Source organism: Silene latifolia, chromosome 9, assembly GCF_048544455.1.
Source record: "Silene latifolia isolate original U9 population chromosome 9, ASM4854445v1, whole genome shotgun sequence".
In the NCBI taxonomy this organism is placed as follows: domain Eukaryota; kingdom Viridiplantae; phylum Streptophyta; class Magnoliopsida; order Caryophyllales; family Caryophyllaceae; genus Silene; species Silene latifolia.
The window spans coordinates 203,338,580-203,358,009 of NC_133534.1; the positions used below are offsets into that span (position 1 = coordinate 203,338,580).

General features: G+C 37.3%; 1 protein-coding gene across 1 annotated transcript; it reads left to right on the plus strand.

The window, feature by feature from the left end:
- Positions 1 to 2,025: 2,025 nt before the first annotated feature.
- Positions 2,026 to 18,865, plus strand: LOC141600368 (ubiquitin carboxyl-terminal hydrolase 5). Its single transcript, XM_074420593.1, has 13 exons — positions 2,026 to 2,271; positions 5,178 to 5,417; positions 6,910 to 7,054; positions 7,187 to 7,246; positions 7,409 to 7,504; positions 7,653 to 8,048; positions 11,877 to 12,017; positions 12,089 to 12,259; positions 13,731 to 13,988; positions 14,079 to 14,227; positions 15,294 to 15,827; positions 16,313 to 16,586; positions 18,427 to 18,865. Exons 1-13 carry the CDS (start codon positions 2,138 to 2,140, stop codon positions 18,559 to 18,561), a joined length of 2,733 nt encoding a protein of 910 aa, XP_074276694.1. The 5' UTR covers positions 2,026 to 2,137; the 3' UTR covers positions 18,562 to 18,865.
- Positions 18,866 to 19,430: the final 565 nt, after the last annotated feature.

Below are 19,430 nucleotides of genomic sequence, written 5' to 3' on the forward strand. Positions count from 1 at the left end.
GGGGTGGGGACGGTACATCAACAACAACAACAATAATAATAATAATAATAATAATAATAATAATAATAATAATAATAATAATGAGACACCAGCTAGCTTGCTAGCTTCTAATTATACGTACGTTTATTCATCGTTAAGTAATTTCGTTCGTTTTTAAAACCGCCTCGAGTTAATAAAATCGGTTTTTAGTAAAAGTTTCAGTAATAAAACGGAATTAATAATAAATAAATTTAATGAGTGAAAATAAACTAAACTCAGCTAGTTAACGGAAATAATACGATATCAGCTTGAATCGGAATTATTAGCGATTTTTACGAAACTAACGGATATTAATAAAAATTGCTATTTTAGTGAAATAAGCTCAAAATAGCTAATTGGACGGTTTTGTTCCCAAAATCCATCTCGGGTTCACTTAAAACAACTTTCATAAGAACTCGTAAAGAAACGGAAATTATTAAATAAATAAACCCGAACTAACTTCAATAAATTCGAACTAACTTTAAATAAACTTATTAATGATTATTAAAATTAACGTATCGAATTATGATGAAATTAATTAATTAGCTAAGCATATATATAAATCGTTAAAAGATGTAATTAATTTCAAAATAGCAATTAAAAGAATTTTATCCAACTTAATAAAATACGGGGTGTTACATAAAGGCTACCTTTTGTATTTTAAATTTGTATTTTTAGTACCTATTATAACTTTCCGGCTAAAAAAAGTCAATACTCAGGCATTGACTTAGTTAACACGTGAGATCTTATGTTTATGTTCTTCTTTTCTTATATCCCTTCTTCCTCTGTTTTTCTGCCTTCTATTTCCCCTCTTTTTTACCTTCATGTTTCTCCTATTTCATTTCCCTTCCTTCTCTTTAATTATATTCTCTCTACTTCCATTTTCTAATGTCAAATGGTTTTCCAACATGAGCAACAAAGCTTACTCAAGGATGGAATGCTATTGTGGCTCTCTAACTGCCATCCCAACTTCTTAGACGCATCTCAATCCAGGAAGACGATTTGCCGCTTGTCCTAACTATGACCATGATTCACAATCTCATAATTGCAGTTTTTTCTCCTGGGTGGGTAAAGATATGACTATTTGACAAAGAAAGATAATTAACAACTTATTGAGTGAGAATAGTACTCTAAAAAAATGACATGAATGACATGGTTAAAAATAGGAAAGCGTTTAAGGAGATTTTTGAAGGGTCGAATCCAAGTACAATGGCGTTGTTAAAGATTTTGAAGATATCGAAGAAGGAGATGTAGAAGTACAAATTACTTATTGTTAAAAATAGGGTTTTTTTGTTAAAAATTAATATCTGTCAAATGCTAGAAGTAAACTCGAGCAGCTGGGAATGTGGATGATGATGATCAACACAAATGCAATGACTTGATGATTGATTAACAAAGGTTTTTACTTGTTTTGTCGAGAGAGAGGTAAGATGAGAGAAGTGTAAAAGTTTGAGTAGGCACTAAAAAGTGAGAATGAAAAGGAGTTGATTAAGGTTAAAAGGTAAAAAATTTAAAAGAAACACAAAATTCTCACGTGTGGACTAAGTCAATGCCTGAAATTTGACTTTTTGGCCGGAAAGTTAGAATAGGTACTAAAAATACAAATCAAAAATATAAAAGGTAGCATTTGACAAAAAAAAATAAAGTAAGGTCAACGACCCCTAAATATAAGGTAGTTTTTGACAAAAAAACTCTATATTTGTGTTATATATACAAATGGTATGACATGTAATCGGTCTTAAGTTTTAGAGTTGAGACGAATAATGCCATCCTCTTAAATACTCCCTCCTATTCATTCATTTTGTCCCTCTTTCCTTATCAAAGCTAGTCGGATTTTTGTCCCTCTTTCCTTTTTCGGTAACTTTTGTGTGGTCCAAATTTGATTACATGTGGGGTAGAGTGGAATAGAGTGTTTTGTGTGGTCCAAAATCATTTTCTTAATTCTTGTGCAAAATAGAAGGGGGACAAAATGAATGAATAGGAGGGAGTAAGAATTTGTGTTCAAATAAACAAGTTAGAACTTCTTCACCAAAAAAAAAAAAAAAAAAAAAATTGACCTTTGTGTCTCACCTTTGAGTCCTCTACTAAACCCCCTGACTCAGCGGTTGCCAACACTTTAATGGCGGAAACATTTAGGCGAATGTTTCCGGTGGCTTTGTCGCCGGAAGAAGAGCGCTTGAAAATCAGAGACATTTCGTTGGCCGTCGAATCTCAAAGCAAAGAAGGCGACACTTTCTACCTCATCACTCAACGGTCATTATTTTCTCTTCCCTTCTTTTTCGTTTTTTCTGATTATATCTCACTTTTTCATCTCATTTTGTTGATATATCATCTCAGTTTAGACCCAATTCTGCCTATTCATTTTAGCCGTTGATTTTGTTTACTAGAGATAAATTGTTTCAGATATATATCTTGTTTAAAATGCAGAAGCTTGGGTTAGATACTTAGATATGATAGGTAATGATTTTCTACCTCGTTGGAAAATTACCTGCTTTCGTTTCAGAAACGATGTTTTCTAGGGTTTTTGGTCAAAATGATGAAACCGGACTTAGTTGTGACTGAAATTTGAAGACAATGCACATAGTTGCTCGTCTCGTGAAAAAAAAAAAAAAACCTTTCTGATTGGGGCTAGGGTTGTCATAACTTAAATACACAGTTAAACATTCTATTCATTAGCAAATGTAGTAGAGAAGTGCTAGGCATATTTATGAATCTGGAATAGCCATTCTCGCCTTTTGTCTTACAACAAACTTGGCGTTCTCCAAATACTAAGCTTACCTATTTACATAGCCATAATTGCTAGAACAACAACAAGAAAAAGTACTAAACACACTTGACACGATCCTCTAGCTCCTGATCTCCCCGATGATCACCTAAACGTCTTTTCACTTTGTCTTGGACCATTATTGTACATGTAGTCATAGTCAAGTGGGTTCTCGCGGATGCAATTGGGCCATTGGGCACATCCTCCTGACGCGACTCGCTAAAGTTTGGAGACCTTCTCTAGGTCTGTAAACCCTCGTAGACTTTTGTTCCGTCTCCTGGGCCACACAACAACTTAGCCGAAGGATGTGCATCATTCTCGGTTCCACCGGAACAAAACAAGTTGAACACCGAGGCAGGTTCCCCTCCCCCTCGGTCTCGAAACGCATGCACCGTGGCACCTCCCTCTTCATAATCCTGAAATTCAATCGTGAGATGCTTACATAGCGGACATTTAAGGGACCCTCCCATCATGGTCCATCTCCATAATTGGGATCTCAAACAGTCAAACAACCCATGAGCACCATCGGTCGGGCATGTGGCTTTTGTAGTGTGAATGTACGCTTTAGATCCTAACTTGAAGTCCTCCATATTTAGAAGTTGATCTCCCTGACCACTTCTGCATAGACGCCCACCAGCTTGCCCCACTCTTGGTTTTTGCACCTATTCCAATCGATTTGCCTTTTTCCAAATGACAGGATCTTTCCAACTTACAATCTGGGTTGCCATCATGGCACGAGCTTGCTTCCCATTCACAACTATTATACATGAGCCCTGTTGAGCCACTCGCGATGGGGTCATCGACTGATCCTATAGATTGCACCTATTCTCGAGGTACTCGTAAAAGTCGTAATCAACTGGGTCCTCTTCATACTCATGGTAATACTCAGCCAGCTCTCCATCCATGCTCTCAACTACCACCTTCAACTTCTCTTTAGCATTGAAATGAGTTTTGTTGGGGTCTAGGCCATTTGGGGGGGGACCTCTAACACAGCACGTAAATGGCTTCTTTGTTGCAGATGCTCATGACTTCCCGAGCCACCCGTCTTGGATTAGGAACTTATGGGCGAGTTCACGTGACTCCTCGATAGAACTGGATCAACTGCCCCCCATCCGAAATCGAACTAGTTTGCGGCCCCTTCTCATTAGGATCACTCTAATAAACACCAACCCCCCGTGATCATAGGGCGTTCCTCCTAGTTTACCACGCTCCACGTGGTAGTCGGCAAGTTGTCGGATCGAGTCAGTGTGCTTCACACTTTCACACCCTTCGACTTCCGCTCAGCAACAACATCCGTGTTCTCGGGGTCGAACAGATCCCTTAGAACCCTCTTGACGTTGGCCCACGATGCTATTATGATTGTGTCCGCTTCAATTTCTGCGTACTTGGTTAGCCATCAACAACTTAACATACCCAATGAAGTACATGCTCTTAAACGTCTCCTTGTGCTTACTTACCCGGAAGTTCAAGTTCTAGACCTCTTTTGAATCCCTTGACCCATCTAGGTACGAGGTTGAGGTGCTGTCACCTTGCGGACCCTCAAAGATTTTTCCTTTTTTCCTTTTACCGTCAGTGCGAAGTGTTTTCGAGCTTCTCAATTTTTCGATGGAGGCGACTATGCGTTTCTCTTGCTCTAGGGAATCCAATCACCAACTGCTTGAATCTTGGCTCGCGGTCTTAGAGGCTCATTACCGTCTCTTCCACCTTTTTGAGGCCCTCACCCATTTGGAAAACCTTACCCAGGCTCGTATTTTCTCATCCTTAGAGGAATACCCCTTTACTGGGCATGGAAACACGTGTTCTTTAGGTTATTGTATAGATGGTGTGATGGTTTCAAGTGTTGTCCTTTGAGAAATACCCCTTTACTGGCATTAGACGCTTCATGGTAGCCTGGAGGCATGATCATTTCTTTGTCTTCTTTTCTACATAGAGGAAACTCCCTTTGTGTCTTTATATTATTGGTTTATGTTGATCAATGAGCGATAAAATTCATTTATGTAGATGGCTTAAAAATTATAGAATAGAATTACTGTTAAGGACGAGTCGTATGAAAGAACCTGTGGAAAGCTGTGTATTGGAAGAGACTATTAGTTGCTACTTCAAGGAAAAAGTGATACCCAATGTCACCATTAAAACGTCACAAACTTATTTACACTTTCTCTGCGAAACAGGGAGGGGATGATAGTTTTATTGAATTTAAATGGCATGCGAAGCAGAGAGGAGGATGTTCGTTTAATTGATTTTAATTGGCATGGTCATTTAGTACCCCACTCAAAGGCCTATTACAAAGCAATTGGAATCGGACTTTACTAGGTTTAACAACTAGTCTAAGATACCAGTTTTGGTTTATTAGGACCTGATTGGTAATGTTTTGTCCTTCTCTTGTTTATCACAGATGGTGGCAGAACTGGCTTGACTATGTATACCAAGAGCAAACGCCAGTTGTGAGTGATGGACATAGCATAGATTCTGCTGTTGCATGTAATTCGAAGAGACCGCCAAATATCGATAATAAGAATCTGATATATGATGCTGCATCTGTGGACTGTAGTGCATCTGAGCTCCACGATACTTTGGTGGAAGGTCGTGATTATGTGTTATTGCCTGAAGAAGTTTGGATGCAGTTGCACTCTTGGTAAGTTGCTAGTCACAAGCATTTAAAACTGTTCTACTAATAACTTGGGAACCTTCTAAGTGCCCTTGCTATTTTTTTATTTATGTCTATACTGATACATCAATTTAAATTTAAAAGAAGACCGCAACATCGGGATTAGACCTTCACCATACTAAAATGGTTTTAGAATTACATTATGATTTAGCAGTGGGATCAGTTGTTTATTGATGTATCTTTTATTTTTCACTTTCAAGGCCAGTTTATCTAAATAGACTTTTTGCTCTATCCTTGACAAGCAACAAAATTTTTAGTAGCACAAATTATAGTGTAAGACGGTCTCACATGTGAGACGGTCCACTTTTGTTCATTTATTGCTAATAAATAGGTTATCTTTTTGCATAATGGGACCGTCTCACAGTGTGAGACCGTCTTATGCAATTACTACTGTTTTAGTAGTAAGGAACGAATGAGAGTTTCATAGTCAATGGTAAGAAGCGACAATTACGATAAATAAAACAGTTTTAGCACATTATTCTGTCATTATATTTCCAAATGTTTATCAAAATATCTTGCTTAATCAGTTTTGTCAAATTTGTTTGAAAAAGGGAATTAGCAATAGTATGGTTCTAGGCCTAGTGTAGCTGTCCAAACTCCAAATTAAAACGACGGAGCTATTAATGATTGTAAATTTCTTTTCACATTTTCAGTGTACTTAAGCTTGCCAATATGTACAAATAATTATTGTTAGTCATGTAAATCTTTTATTGGCTTTTTGCTTGAGCGAAGGATGCAGCCTGTTGAGAAAGATCTCTCCGCATATTTTTCTGAAATTTTGTTAGTCATGTAAAAGGGAAGAGGAACATGATAAAAAAATTAATCTAAACTTAAAGCTATGAAAGTCTTAAAGCAAGAAAACTTATTATTCTTTGCCTCCATAGTTATTAACATCAGAAATAAAATAAATAAATGTACAATAGTAATTATGATAGTAAAAAAGTAGGTAGAATCAAACTCCATTGTCTACACTTATGCCTCCATATTGTCCTCTCCAGCGCCATATATTCTCCAATTCCTCGGAACCTTTATCTATGTTTTATTAGGTTTTCCTTTATTTATGTTTCATTACGTCTTCCTCCATCCCTTGCAATCTTATGCATCCCTGAATTATTTAGCCTCATATTGTCCTAACCTTTTAATTTCCGAGTCAATCCTTCTTTGTATGGTTACACAACCATCGTAGCATACATATCTTTTGCCACATTCATCTTTTGAACGTGACATTATTTTACAGCCCAACACTTGGGGCTGTATAATGATGAAGGTCTAATTGTCATGTGGTTGAAATTAGGCTTTAGTCTATGAGGCATGTCTTGCTAGTAAGTCTTTTACCATTGTGGTACCAACCTGACTAATGGTTACTCACAAGTGTTCTAGTGACAAAGTCCTGATGAAGAACATGTAAGCAATTCTTAGAGAGGGCTTTCAATTTGTTTTTCTTGTTCTCTGGCTGTAGGTATGGAGGTGGCCCAACACTGGCAAGGAAAGTAATCAATTCTGGTCTCAGCCAAATGGAATTGACCATAGAAGTCTATCCTCTGCGTCTTCAGCTACTTCTAATGCCTAAAGGTGATCGTTTTACCGTAAGAATAAGCAAAAAGGTAAACTTTGCTAATGTGTTACATTGTTTTTATCTTCAGATAAAGCCAACAATTACATTACCTGTCATCTCTTCCACCCAAAATGACATACATTGCCTGTTTTTTTGATAATTCTATCATTTTGACGGCCAGGAAACGATCAGGGAGCTTCACAGGCGTGTCCGTGAGATTTTCGACCTCCACTCTGAGCAAGTACTGTTTATATCCCCTCCTTTTCTGAATTACTGTTCACTTCACATTCCCTTTGGTGCTTAGTTTAAAGAGAAATTGTACGCTAGAGGTTAGGGGGCCTCTAGAGCCTAAAGTATATGATTTATTCACGTTACTGATAAGCCACTTGATATTCTATTTCAGATACGTGTTTATGACTTTTATGGGCAGAAGAAACATGTGTTGCCTAATGACAATGACAAAACTCTTGATGATGCTAATATTCAGATGGATCAAGAAGTGGGTAATCTCTTTGTGATGCTCAAATTTCCTAGTCCGTATAGCCATGAAAGTTCATCATATTATACTTGGTATTACAGTTATCTGCCAACTTTTTCGCATTAATTTTGGGAATGTTCCCTGTGCTTGTCTCCTTGTTGTTTCACAGATTTTGGTTGAGGTTATTAATAATACTGCAAATGCTGCGAGGCAGAATGATCCTTCTGGGAAACAATCAACCTCTTTTCTTCTAGAGCCATCCAAGTCTGGCTTATCTATTGCTGGAGGTTTGTCTGCGACCAAAGGCGTATTTAGAAATGGCAATTTGGAGATGTCGCAAAGTCAGGGTCTGACATCTCCGTTGCAGGAATCGAACAGTGTGCGAGAGACGAGTGGTGTTACCACAAGAGGTGTTGCTATGGGTCTTACTGGGCTTCTAAATCTTGGGAATACTTGCTTTATGAATAGTGCCATACAGTGCCTTGTTCATACACCCGAGTTTGCTAACTACTTTCGGGAAGATTACAGTGGTGAAATTAACTGGCAGAACCCTATGGGCATGGTGGTAAGTGTTTTACTCTTGTTGTATTCAGTTTCTCTTTTTGCATTTCTGTTTGACCATTATACCCTATTCCTTCTAATGAGCTGTTATACGCTGCTTGGAGCAGTGTTTTTGATTGGCTATTATCCCATGCTATGTGGTTCAGACTCTTCATTTTATCTGAAGGTACTCGTGTCGGCACTTGAAACTTTAGTTTAAACAAATCGTGACTTTTTTTCCCTTCACAGAACAATTATTGAGTCTGATACACAAATAGCTGTGTGAGATTGTGTCTGATACTTGTAATCTAGTCCAATCGAAATTGAATACCTCGTTTTAGTTATTTGATTTATGTCATATTGTTCCTCTCCATATGGCTTTTTTTTTTCTTTTTCCAGCTCTCTTCAAATTTCCCTTTTTATAGTAAAATTTTTTGACTCTCTCTCTCTCTCTCTCTCTCTATAATATTATCCTATGATGCTCGGCCTCGAGTACGAGGATCTGACACGGGTACAGATCCAAGTGTCAGATTCTTAAAATTTCAAATGCTAGGACCCGGGGACTCCTGAGGGCCCCCCAAAACCGTAAAGATAACTCCTAGGGTTCTTAATATGAATATTGATATTAGTGTTACCAGGAAAGTGATAGACACGAGAATAGAAAAAGCGAATAAGATAGATGAGACTATGAGAGAAGTTAAGAGTTCACCAAGGATTTATGGACCATAGCAGTACAGTACACTATATTACTGTTACAGAATGAAGCACCCGCTAAAACATAATTCTGCTGCCCACTAAAACCTCAGCTACACTTCTACTTCATCCTCTTCTATGGTCCTGTTCTTTTGGACTTAATTTTGCTGAACTTTTCTGAACGAACTTATAAGATCAGAACTTTTCGGAATTGAACTTGATTTGAATTGAACGTATAGCAGCCGAACTTTTCTGTAATTATTGGATCTGAACTTTTCTGAATTGAACTTATTGGATCTTAACTTTTCTGAACTGAACATATAAATTTGAACTTTTCTAAACTGAACTTATAAGATCTGAACTTTAACTTAATTTAATAATTGTTATTATCATCTTTACGTAATAATAATAGACCAAACCCATTCACTTTTTCGCATCTGTATTTGCTAAGTGTTTAAACACGTGCTTTAAGACTTGTGAGGGATCAGCTTTTTCTTATTTGCAAAGTTTTAGGGAAGCAACAAATTTATGTTTGCATTGTGGTGTAAGACTTTTGAGGAATTTAACTTTGTACTTGCCAAGTGCCTAAACACTATCGTTTCATTCATCTTGCTGATTGAACCCAACAATCATCAAAACCCAACAACTATAATGTACGTAGCGAATAATTAACGTGAGGTTATTTTTTTTTAAAGAATAGTGTATGTAGCGAACAATTAATGTCTGATTTTTTTTGCATCGGTTTTTAAAGAATAATGTATAAATTAACTTAAAGTTCCCGAATTATTCTAAACTTAACTTTTAGGATCTGAATTGAACTTATAGGAGTTGGACTTTACTGAACTTAACGAAGAACTTTTATGAACTGAACAAAGATGTTGACAATGAGAATGAGGTATAAAATTTAGTCATAGTGGATTGAAAGTGAGAGGAGAAAAAAAGAGGCGAGAGCTCATATGTTTAAAGTTGACTTTAAACTGTGTTACTCGGACATGTGTCAGAGTGTTGACACTACTTTGCGTATTGAATTCCCCATTTTTAGCGAATTGCGGATTCGAATTATGCGTATTATGAATTCGGTAACCCTCAAAGAAAGACCAAACCCTGTCAACTTGCCTTTTTCATAAAAATGAAAGGACAATGCCGACATGCCTTCGCGGTAGAGAAACAAAAGAAGTATCAAACAACTTAGTTTATTTTCGCAGTACGCATTTTACCCAACTTAGAATGCAGTATTTTGGCTCCAAATTTTCCATTTGTATACCCATAACTAAAAAGAACTCCAAACCCAATCGTCCTATTTTCTAATTACACAACCTCTAAAATTAATCAATTTCTTCAATTATGGATCATAATTTAATCGTAGAATGTATTTGATTCATTAGTTGCAAATTACTAATCAATTTAATGAATTCCTCTGTGTTTTTTAAGATTTGTTTAATTTTTTTAGGGTTTTGTGTTTAAGGTTAGATATTGGTTGTGTGGCGGACTTGTGGCAGGGTGGACGGCGGCGGGAAGGACAACTCATATGTGACCGGCATACTTAGTGGTGGAGAGCGGCAGACGTGCATTTGATGTGGTGAGGGAGTGATGCGCGCGTTTGCCGGTCGAAGATAGTTGATTCGGCAGTTGGGGATTGGTATATTTGGGATCGATGGCGGGGGTAGGGGTTTGAAGTTGACAGTGGGGGTGTGTGGGTGGTCGGCGGTGGGGCGGTGGTCGGAGATGTTGGGAAGGGTGGTTGATGATAGGATGATGGAGAGTTTCTGTACAATAATTTTTTTATTTTTCTTTGATGTAATACAATAATATTAGAGAGATTGTCATAGCGAGTAGTGAGTGGGAGACGGCAATGGTGGTGATGGGCGGTGATTAAGAGGGGGCTGGTGGTTGGTTGTAGTGGTGGCACAATATTGTGGTGGGTGGTCGGCGGTGGGAGAGAGAGATAAGAGATGGGGAATTCAAGGGAGGAGAAACGAAAGGCAAAAAAATGAGTAGGGTAGTTTGGGAAAGACGTACTGCATTGAGTACGTTGAGTAAAAGATGGTACTGCAAAATCAATACCCTTAAATAATTAATTGTTTATTCTAAGTTTGAATTAATTTTCAGTCATTCTCAATAAACCTAACTCCCTTAGACATTGAAGGGGAAGGACCATCCTCTTAGCAGTCTCTCTCCTCTAAGAGGATGTCCTCTTTAACGTGGAACCAATGTTACATGTCCTCTTTGAAGGAGGAAGAGGAACACTTCCTCCATATGTAGAGGATGTGCAACATTGGCCCTTGTCCCCACTAGTCAACCATCATCTACCTTATGGAATGTAGTGGTTTTTTTTTTCTTTTTCTGTTTAGAAATAGTTGGGGGGAGGGGTTAGAGCCTTAGAGGGTCCTCTTTGATGTGGAAAAAATATAAGAGTAAAAATAAGAGGATGGAGATAAGGGAAAATGAGTGAGATGAAAGAGAAAATAAGGTGTCAAAATTAGGGAAGGAGAGAGAAGAAAAGAGAATGTCATCCTCTTGGACGTGGATGCTCTTAGTCCCTCAGTCCATCCCTAGCACAATACACTGCGAAAATGAAAATCCCCTTGTATCTCCATCTTCTTCCCACTGCAAAATTCATCATCCTAATTAATTTTTTAAAGCTTTAATTCATGACGGTTCCTCCTTACGCTCTAGTAAGATCTTTCTTTCATTGTGTAACATCGTATATTGGATCAGAACAACTAATTGTGCAAGATCTTTCACGGTTTCTGAATCAAGTGACGGCGTCGTGTCCTTCTCCGACGTGTCAGACACGTGTTACGTGTCAACTGTCATGTCAGACACTTAACTTTGATTTAACAATGCTGAGAGATTGTTTCCTGATTACCCATATTGGAAGAGGCTTCGAGAAATGTGCATCCACTACATTATAATTAAGAGAAACACAACCATTTAGTGGCTCATTTTGCTTTATTCCATGAAAAAATCCACCAAAGCAAAGAATAACAAAACTTTGGCTCTATTGGAAATGAAAATTATTAGTCTGTGAATATTATAATAAAAAAGATTAGTGGAGTAATGTGCAATATGCTGTGTAATTGAGCTTTGAAGCCCTTGAGGGTTTCTTGGTTTGAATTTCTTTCTGCATGTAGAGTTTAAACGTATGATTTCATTCCAGGGAGAGCTGGCTCTTGCATTTGGTGAACTGCTCAGAAAACTTTGGGCTCCAGGACGAGCACCTGTAGCTCCTCGCGCATTTAAAGCGAAGCTTTCCCGCTTTGCTCCCCAGTTCAGTGGATTTAATCAGCATGATTCACAGGTTTGTTTATATTACCGGTAATATTTGCCCGCCCTTGTCAAACTGGGTTGCTTATCGGTGTCATATTTCAGGAACTTCTAGCGTTTCTGCTGGATGGATTGCATGAAGATTTGAATCGTGTCAAAGATAAACCTTATGTGCAATCAAGAGATGCAGATGGCCGACCCGACGAAGAAGTTGCAGATGAGTATTGGGCAAATCATAAAGCTCGTAATGATTCTATAATTGTTGATGTTTGCCAGGTATTGTTCAGCACATTTCTACCACCACCACCACCACCACTACTACTACTACCACCACTACCACCACTACTAGTAGTAGTAGTAGTACCAGCAGCATGGGATAGTCTTTGTGGTAGCTTGATGTCTGAGTGTAGCTATTCATGAAAGTCACCTTTTTGAAAACTGTTCTAAACTACATACAACATATGGAAGGAAGATCTCTGTATTATAATAGCTTTCCTAACCTTTTGCTTGATGAACTATATAACAAATGTCTCTTTGGTCAACAGTTTGGTGGTGCCATTTGGTGGCTTATCTATTATAATATTTGAGCTGTGCTCTCTTCAGTAGTTCACTCCATCTACTAAAGTTGTGTAGCTTAATTTCAAAATAAGTAGAACCAGGAGTAGCCTCGCTTCTAGAAAAAGAGTAAGCTTGTTAATTGTGTTTCGTAATATGATCAATTGATGATTTGACCTTGAGCTCGTTTGTTTTAATACTAGTCTAGATCCTGTGCTAATGCACGGTATTTAGGTTATTTTTTTATAGAGATTTAGTTATTAAAGTTGGTATATCTATTGCGTGAAAATGTCTTACAATGTTTTCTCAAATAAAAAAACGTCTTACAATGTGAGACGGTCTTAACTCTCAATGTGTAAAAAAACAACTTTTTTATTAGTATAAAATAAACAATTTTTAATTTTTTCTATAAAAATGGTTCGTCTTGCCTTATCATTCGTGTTAAAAAAAATTATATTTCATTGCAATTTGTGATATCCAACTTTTATGCATAGGAGATAGGACTTTTAAAAAACCAACTTTTATATATAAGACCTTACAAAAACAAATTTGTCATTTTAAAGGTCATATATTTATTTTAATAGCACAAATAGTAAGATGGTCTTATACCGTGGGACGATCTTTTTCTGTAAAAAAAAATCATTTGCTGCTAATATATGACTATATGACCTGTCTTTTATACGACGGGACATTTTCATAATGTGAGACCGTCTTATACAATAGTTACTGGTTTAATAGAGAAATATCTGTCATATTCAACTTTTATGTATAGTAGAAAAAGATCCGTCATTTCTTGTGCAACAACATTCATCTCGGATACGTTTTAGTATAGAAAGCCTAAACATGTGGGGCCATAATGTTTTAGAATGATCATTTAATGAAGGCCCAATCCTTGCTAAGACAATTGACCGGGAAAACTCCCAGCTCACTTATTCTTTTAGTTATAGGGGGATTCGGTGCAATTCCTTCCGTGTAATATGGGAGGGTGAAATTTACGATTAGATTTGTTAATAATATCAATTTGTTTGCAAAATTTAATTGCTGTCAGATCTATAGTCTTGGTTCATTTTAACAAATACTCCGTATGTTATAACACCTTTCTCCGGAAAGCTGCCTTTACAATTGACTTCTTGTTAAATCGAATGAGCTCACTTCAGGTCTCATAATAATTTCTAACATCTTCTTTTGACAGGGCCAATACAAGTCAACTCTGGTCTGTCCTGTGTGCGCAAAGATTTCGGTCACATTTGATCCATTCATGTATCTTTCTTTACCCCTCCAGTCTACCATTACACGCACTTTGACTGTAACCATCTTCAGTAGCGATGGAAGTTTGCTGCCAAATGTATGCACTGTGACTGTTCCAAAGCAAGGTAGATGCAGGGACTTGATTCAGGCACTTAGTGGCGCTTGTTCCTTAAAGCCTAATGAGAAACTTTTACTGGCAGAGGTGACCACTTCACAATTCAATTCTATACGGGGCATGTCATTGAACCATTCACACTCATGTTTGCTAATCCATCAAATGTGCTTTGTATAGATACAAAACCATTTGATTCACCGTTTTTTGGAAGATCCGTTGACATCATTGTCAACCATTAAAGATGACGATCATCTTGCTGCGTATAAAATTCCCATGCCGGTGAAAGGAATAATATTTCTTCAGCTTATTCATCGTCGTGAAGAGAAGTATGTTATTCATCTACTATCGTCTTTATTGTTAATTGTCGTCATCAGTATTATCACTTGAACGATGTACATGTGTATGCTATTAATTTCATAGGTATTTTGCCATCGATCTTCCTTGTTTTATATGTAGTCTTTTTCCAGAATAATAGCGTCATAGCCAGCTATCATGAACTTTCAAATTCCTATTCCATGTACCTTTAGAAGGAGTATTTTGTAGTTTAAAAATGGAAAATGCTGGCTGACCAATTTAATAGACACTAGACAATGTATATAGTTTACTCTTTTTTCAACTGCTGACTGTTGTAAAAGCATTATTTTAATCGACTCCTATTATTTCCGGTGTTGTGAACCCCCTTAGTTTCATATTTCTGGAGAAAATTTTCAGTTTGCTTATAGTCCTCCTGACTTCATAAATTCCTATTTCTTCTCATCGTTGTTTATATAGTTGTAATTATACTCAATTCAAGAGACGAAATAATTCAGCTCAGATTTGAAGTCAGAATAGAGATGAGAATAGGAAGGCTATCGGCTTTGAGCACTCATCAATATTGTTGAGTGAAATCAGGGAAAGTTGATTGCTGTCTGAATTGTGCTAAATTCTATCATGTTTATTCTTTTGGCGATTTTGTTTGTTCCTACGGAGACCAAGCAGGGGAATACAATTGGCATGAAGATGACTGAAGGGTTCATTTATGAATTGTTTCAGTGCTCATCTTTTTGAGAAAAAAAAATTTTCCGCTTGAGAAATAACATTCCCATTGGCTATTATGACGAATAGTTTGCCTATCCCTCATGTTGATGTGCTGCTAATATTCATTTTCCTGATTTGCATCTCCTTTTCATATTATTTCTCTCTTGCCCTACCTCTTGGGGCTTAGAATTAGATATCATGGTTTGAATGTGGAAGTATATCGTTGCAAAAAAAGGTGCCGTCGTAAAGGTCTTTTGTGCCATCATGCACTGTATCAATATTTATGTCCGAGTAGTATGGACATAAAAGTCTCGTTTGCAATGTCGCAAAAGATCCGTAACATTTTATTTCTGCTCCCGCTTTCTGTTATTGCAGTGAAAATTCAAAGGGATGGAAACCATACGGAACTCCGTTAGTATCACCTGTTTCGTGTACTGATGTTACAACAAGAGGTGATGTCCAATCAATGGTGCGGACTTTGTTATCTCCATTGTTGAAAGGAGAATGCATAGAACCAGTTGATGACATGTCACCCGCTGCTCATTCATCGTTTGACTCCAGCAAAGGACATGAAGCTTTGCCTGCTTCTCCGAAAGAGATGAACACTGAAACCTCTTCACCTGCGAAATTGCCTCTTCAGTTGGTTGATGAAAATAATGCATGTATTGATCTGACAGTGGGTGAAGAAAAACCAGTGAAAATAACCACGTCATCAAAATCTCTACTAGTATTTATCAATTGGTCAAAGGAACTCCTGACAAAGTATGATACGTCTTACTTGGAGAATTTGCCGGAAGTCTGCAAAAATGGAGCTCCCGCTAAGAAAGCTCGTACCGAACCTCTTTCTTTGTATAGCTGCCTGGAAGCTTTTCTGCGTGAAGAGCCCCTCGTTTCTGAACCTGATATGTGGTTGGTTTCCTCTCCTTCTATCTGCATTTACCCTTTTTCCTATTTGCGGTTTTGCACCTTGCTTGCTGTATGTTTGTTGCATGAATTCCTTTAATTTTAAATTTGAATTTCCAACGTTCCTTCTCCTCCCGTTTCTCCTTTTACCTTTAAATCCATCAAGTCAAAACAAGGGATTAATCTCTGTGGTTGTCTCAAATTTCAATCTTTCCGCTCAACAGCGAGTTGTTCTTGTAATCTTCAGTGTTAAGCTCAATAAAATTACCAATCTTCTTCCGAATCATTTCCTCCGAATTGTGGAGTGGTCGATCCTTTTGTAATCGTGCTTTGGATTTATCCTGGAGGATCATTACATTAGCATCCCCTGACTAGGAATCTGAGATCAGGGTCCCTTTTGATCATATTTCGACTAATTAAATTTGTTCCATGTTACTTGCTCTTCACATCGTAGCGCACTTATTTTCTTAAAAAATTGTGAATATATGCAGGAAATGCCCGCAGTGTGAAGAGCGGCGGCAGGCTAGCAAGAAGCTAGATTTGTGGAGATTGCCTGAAGTGTTAGTCATTCATCTAAAGCGGTTTTCGTATAATAGGTCTCTCAAGCACAAGCTAGACACAGTTGTCAACTTTCCTCTTCATGATCTTGATTTAACAAAGTATGTTGCCAACAAGAATGTCTCAGAACCCCAACTATATGAACTATATGCTTTAATCAACCACTATGGAAGCATGGGTAGTGGCCATTACACTGCTCACATTAAGGTTAGTCTACTTGTTTCTATGCTGAAACGTTTTTTATTACACACATTTCATTTATACGACTTTCGTACTACCTCCATCTCAATATTATTGTATCCATTTGACTTTGCTCACCATCAAATGCCAACTTTGACCATATAATCTATAATGGCACTGTCTTCATTTCCAATGGAGTAAAAAGACTCGTTGAGATCACCCACACAATTGACCGTCAGACATAAATCAAAATGGCTCATCAAATTGGTTGTGTTATGTGCAATTCTCCACGCAGGTTAATTTGTGGGTTATCTAGAAATGACCTTTGTGTTGTCAACATATAGTTTTGAGTTTTCTGTCAAATACTACCTAATATCCCCACTTTGTGAAGAACTACGTGTAATTTTTCTATATTGTCGAACTCTTCCCAGTACCTACTACTATTTAACGTTTGCGAGACACTACAATTTAACGGATTCTGTAAAAAAAAGCCAGTTCGGTCATTGACAAACCATGACCACTTGAATTTTTGTATTTTCTCCTCTATTTAGTTCAACTCTCATCTCACCAGCAAAAAGGAAAAAATCTATTTTTAGTATTCTCACCAATCAGGCAATCACCACCCACATCTCTTTGTTATTCTCATCTATCATTTTCATCAAGTACCATTTTCTAGTTGAAATCAACACCAATGACATTTTAAGGGAGAACTTCCTCTAGTTTCTTTAAATAAGTAAATAGTCTTGCTTTACTTCGATTATAAAACCCAATCACGTGTCATTATATAGAAGCAGTTGAATCTTGTGATTAACAATTTGTTAGTATGTGTTTGAGGTTATAAATTGAATGGTAGTGTGGAAGGATTGGAAGCTTATGCAAATATTTGCCCACAAGCCAAATTTATAAGCAACTAGAATGCTCATAATATTAAAGAACGGTGATTTTGGAGGGTTGGTACTGGACTGAAAAAAACAAAAACAGAAATCTGTAAATGAATAATAAGATAGTGACTACATTACGTAGGAATTGGAGTTTCATGGTAAGTTCCACTCCCCATGAATTAGGCAACAAACAAGTCCCCATTTCTTCAATTCCCATGAATTTAGAAGGCAACCAACAAATGTATGAGTAATAATGGGAAATTTTTTGAGGCAAATGAACATAGAAGAAAGAAACAGAGAAGAAAAAGGGGGAGCTAGTCAGATTCAACATCAAACTCACGTGACCAAGGATGGCAATTGACGGAAATCTGACTCCTTTTTGATAGAATCCGTTAAATAATAGGTAGTGTTCGACACGAAAAAATAGTTTAGGTAGCTTTTCACAAGTGGGGGAACGTGTGACAAAAAAACTCTTTTAGTTTTTAACACAGGGATAAGATTGTGTATATCCCGACTCACCCTTACCTCACCATTTTCGGTAACCCCATGAGACACTTAGGTAATGTTACTTCATATGTATAAAATGTTGTGTTGCTCTTTCAAGTTGAGTACTATTGAGTGGTTGTGTTTCATGCGACTCCAGTTCAGTTCTCACCGTCTATGAGGTCAGTATGGATGTCAAATTGTTAATTGTCAACATGTCAGCGTAAATGTTTGATATGAAATGCACATCTATTTTTTGTTGCATTGAGGTTTAGTGGTTGACTTGTATTGTTAGTCTGATGTTTGATTGTCATCCCATATTATAGTGCTACTCATTAATATATATAACCTGTGACTGCATAGCTGTTACTCATATTATTATTATTGTCGTTGTGGTGGTGGTGTTGTCACTGTTGACGACAGTCAGGATGGTCTTCTTTCTATTGTCTTTATGTTTATGCTATTTTCATGCTCGTGTCTGACCCTAAACTGTGGTGTTGTAGCTTTTAGATGAGATCCGGTGGTACAACTTCGATGATAGCCACATAATGGGTATAAATGAAGATGAAGTGAAGACCAATGCTGCTTATGTGCTATTTTACCGAAGAAAAAAGGATAATGATTCAGATAACAACTGAGCCGTGTCACTTGTTGGTGTCAAACTCTGGAAAATAAATATTTGTGTATTGCTTATAACTTATTCATTTGCTGCTTTTTTTTGTATAATTTTCTTAAAACGAAATTAAGTAACTATTTATTTCTGAAAAAGTAGACTGTAGAGGCATTGTAATCGTTGAAGGTTGGCCGGGATGTGACTAGGGAATCAATAGGAAGGAGTAGATTTGCAGGACACTGAAGGCTGTATACATGTACCGGATAACAACTCGCTCCCTCATTTATCACTTGAGATGAGATCTTACATTACATAGTTAACAGTTAACATTACACTTGAAGTCTTAAACACATGGAGTGATGATTGGTTCACCGTGAATCAGTCTTTCCCTTTCTTTGTTCTAGTAGGTTGTATCCGTATTCCATTTTAGACTGTTCCATTTGATTGGATTTGTTTCTATATTTGGTGACTAGTTATAATCATGTTGAATGACTAAAATGCTCCTAGTGTCTTTTGCTTCAATTTGTGTATCGCTTGTGGTTTATCCCTTTGGGCTCTTGTGTTATAGTAAAAGGTTATTGTAGTTTTGGGTTGTGTTTGTTAAAGTATTTCCTAGAACAAATCTCTAGGATGTTTTGGGTCAGGGGATTGGTTGAGGGAAGTTCCTCAATTGTGTTTATGAGCCAGTTGGATCTCTTGACTTATCGGGCCTTTGATTGCCTTATTAGATCACCAAGATATAGGATATATTTCTCTCACCACGTGTCATGCTTAAGCTTGCATCCCAACAATCATTTCTACGCTCTTTTACCTTAAGTAGTGCATCTTGTTCGTTCTGTTGCTCAAATGTTTTGATGGCTTATTGATGTCGCTTTCCTTATTGATGACATGGAT

Coding starts and splice junctions, on each gene's coding strand:
- LOC141600368 (XM_074420593.1), top strand. CDS start 2,138: ATGGCGGAAACATTTAGGCGAATGTTTCCGGTGGCTTTGTCGCCGGAA. Junction 5,418..6,909: donor TGGATGCAGTTGCACTCTTG/GTAAGTTGCTAG, acceptor CTCTGGCTGTAG/GTATGGAGGTGGCCCAACAC. Junction 12,260..13,730: donor TAATTGTTGATGTTTGCCAG/GTATTGTTCAGC, acceptor TTCTTTTGACAG/GGCCAATACAAGTCAACTCT.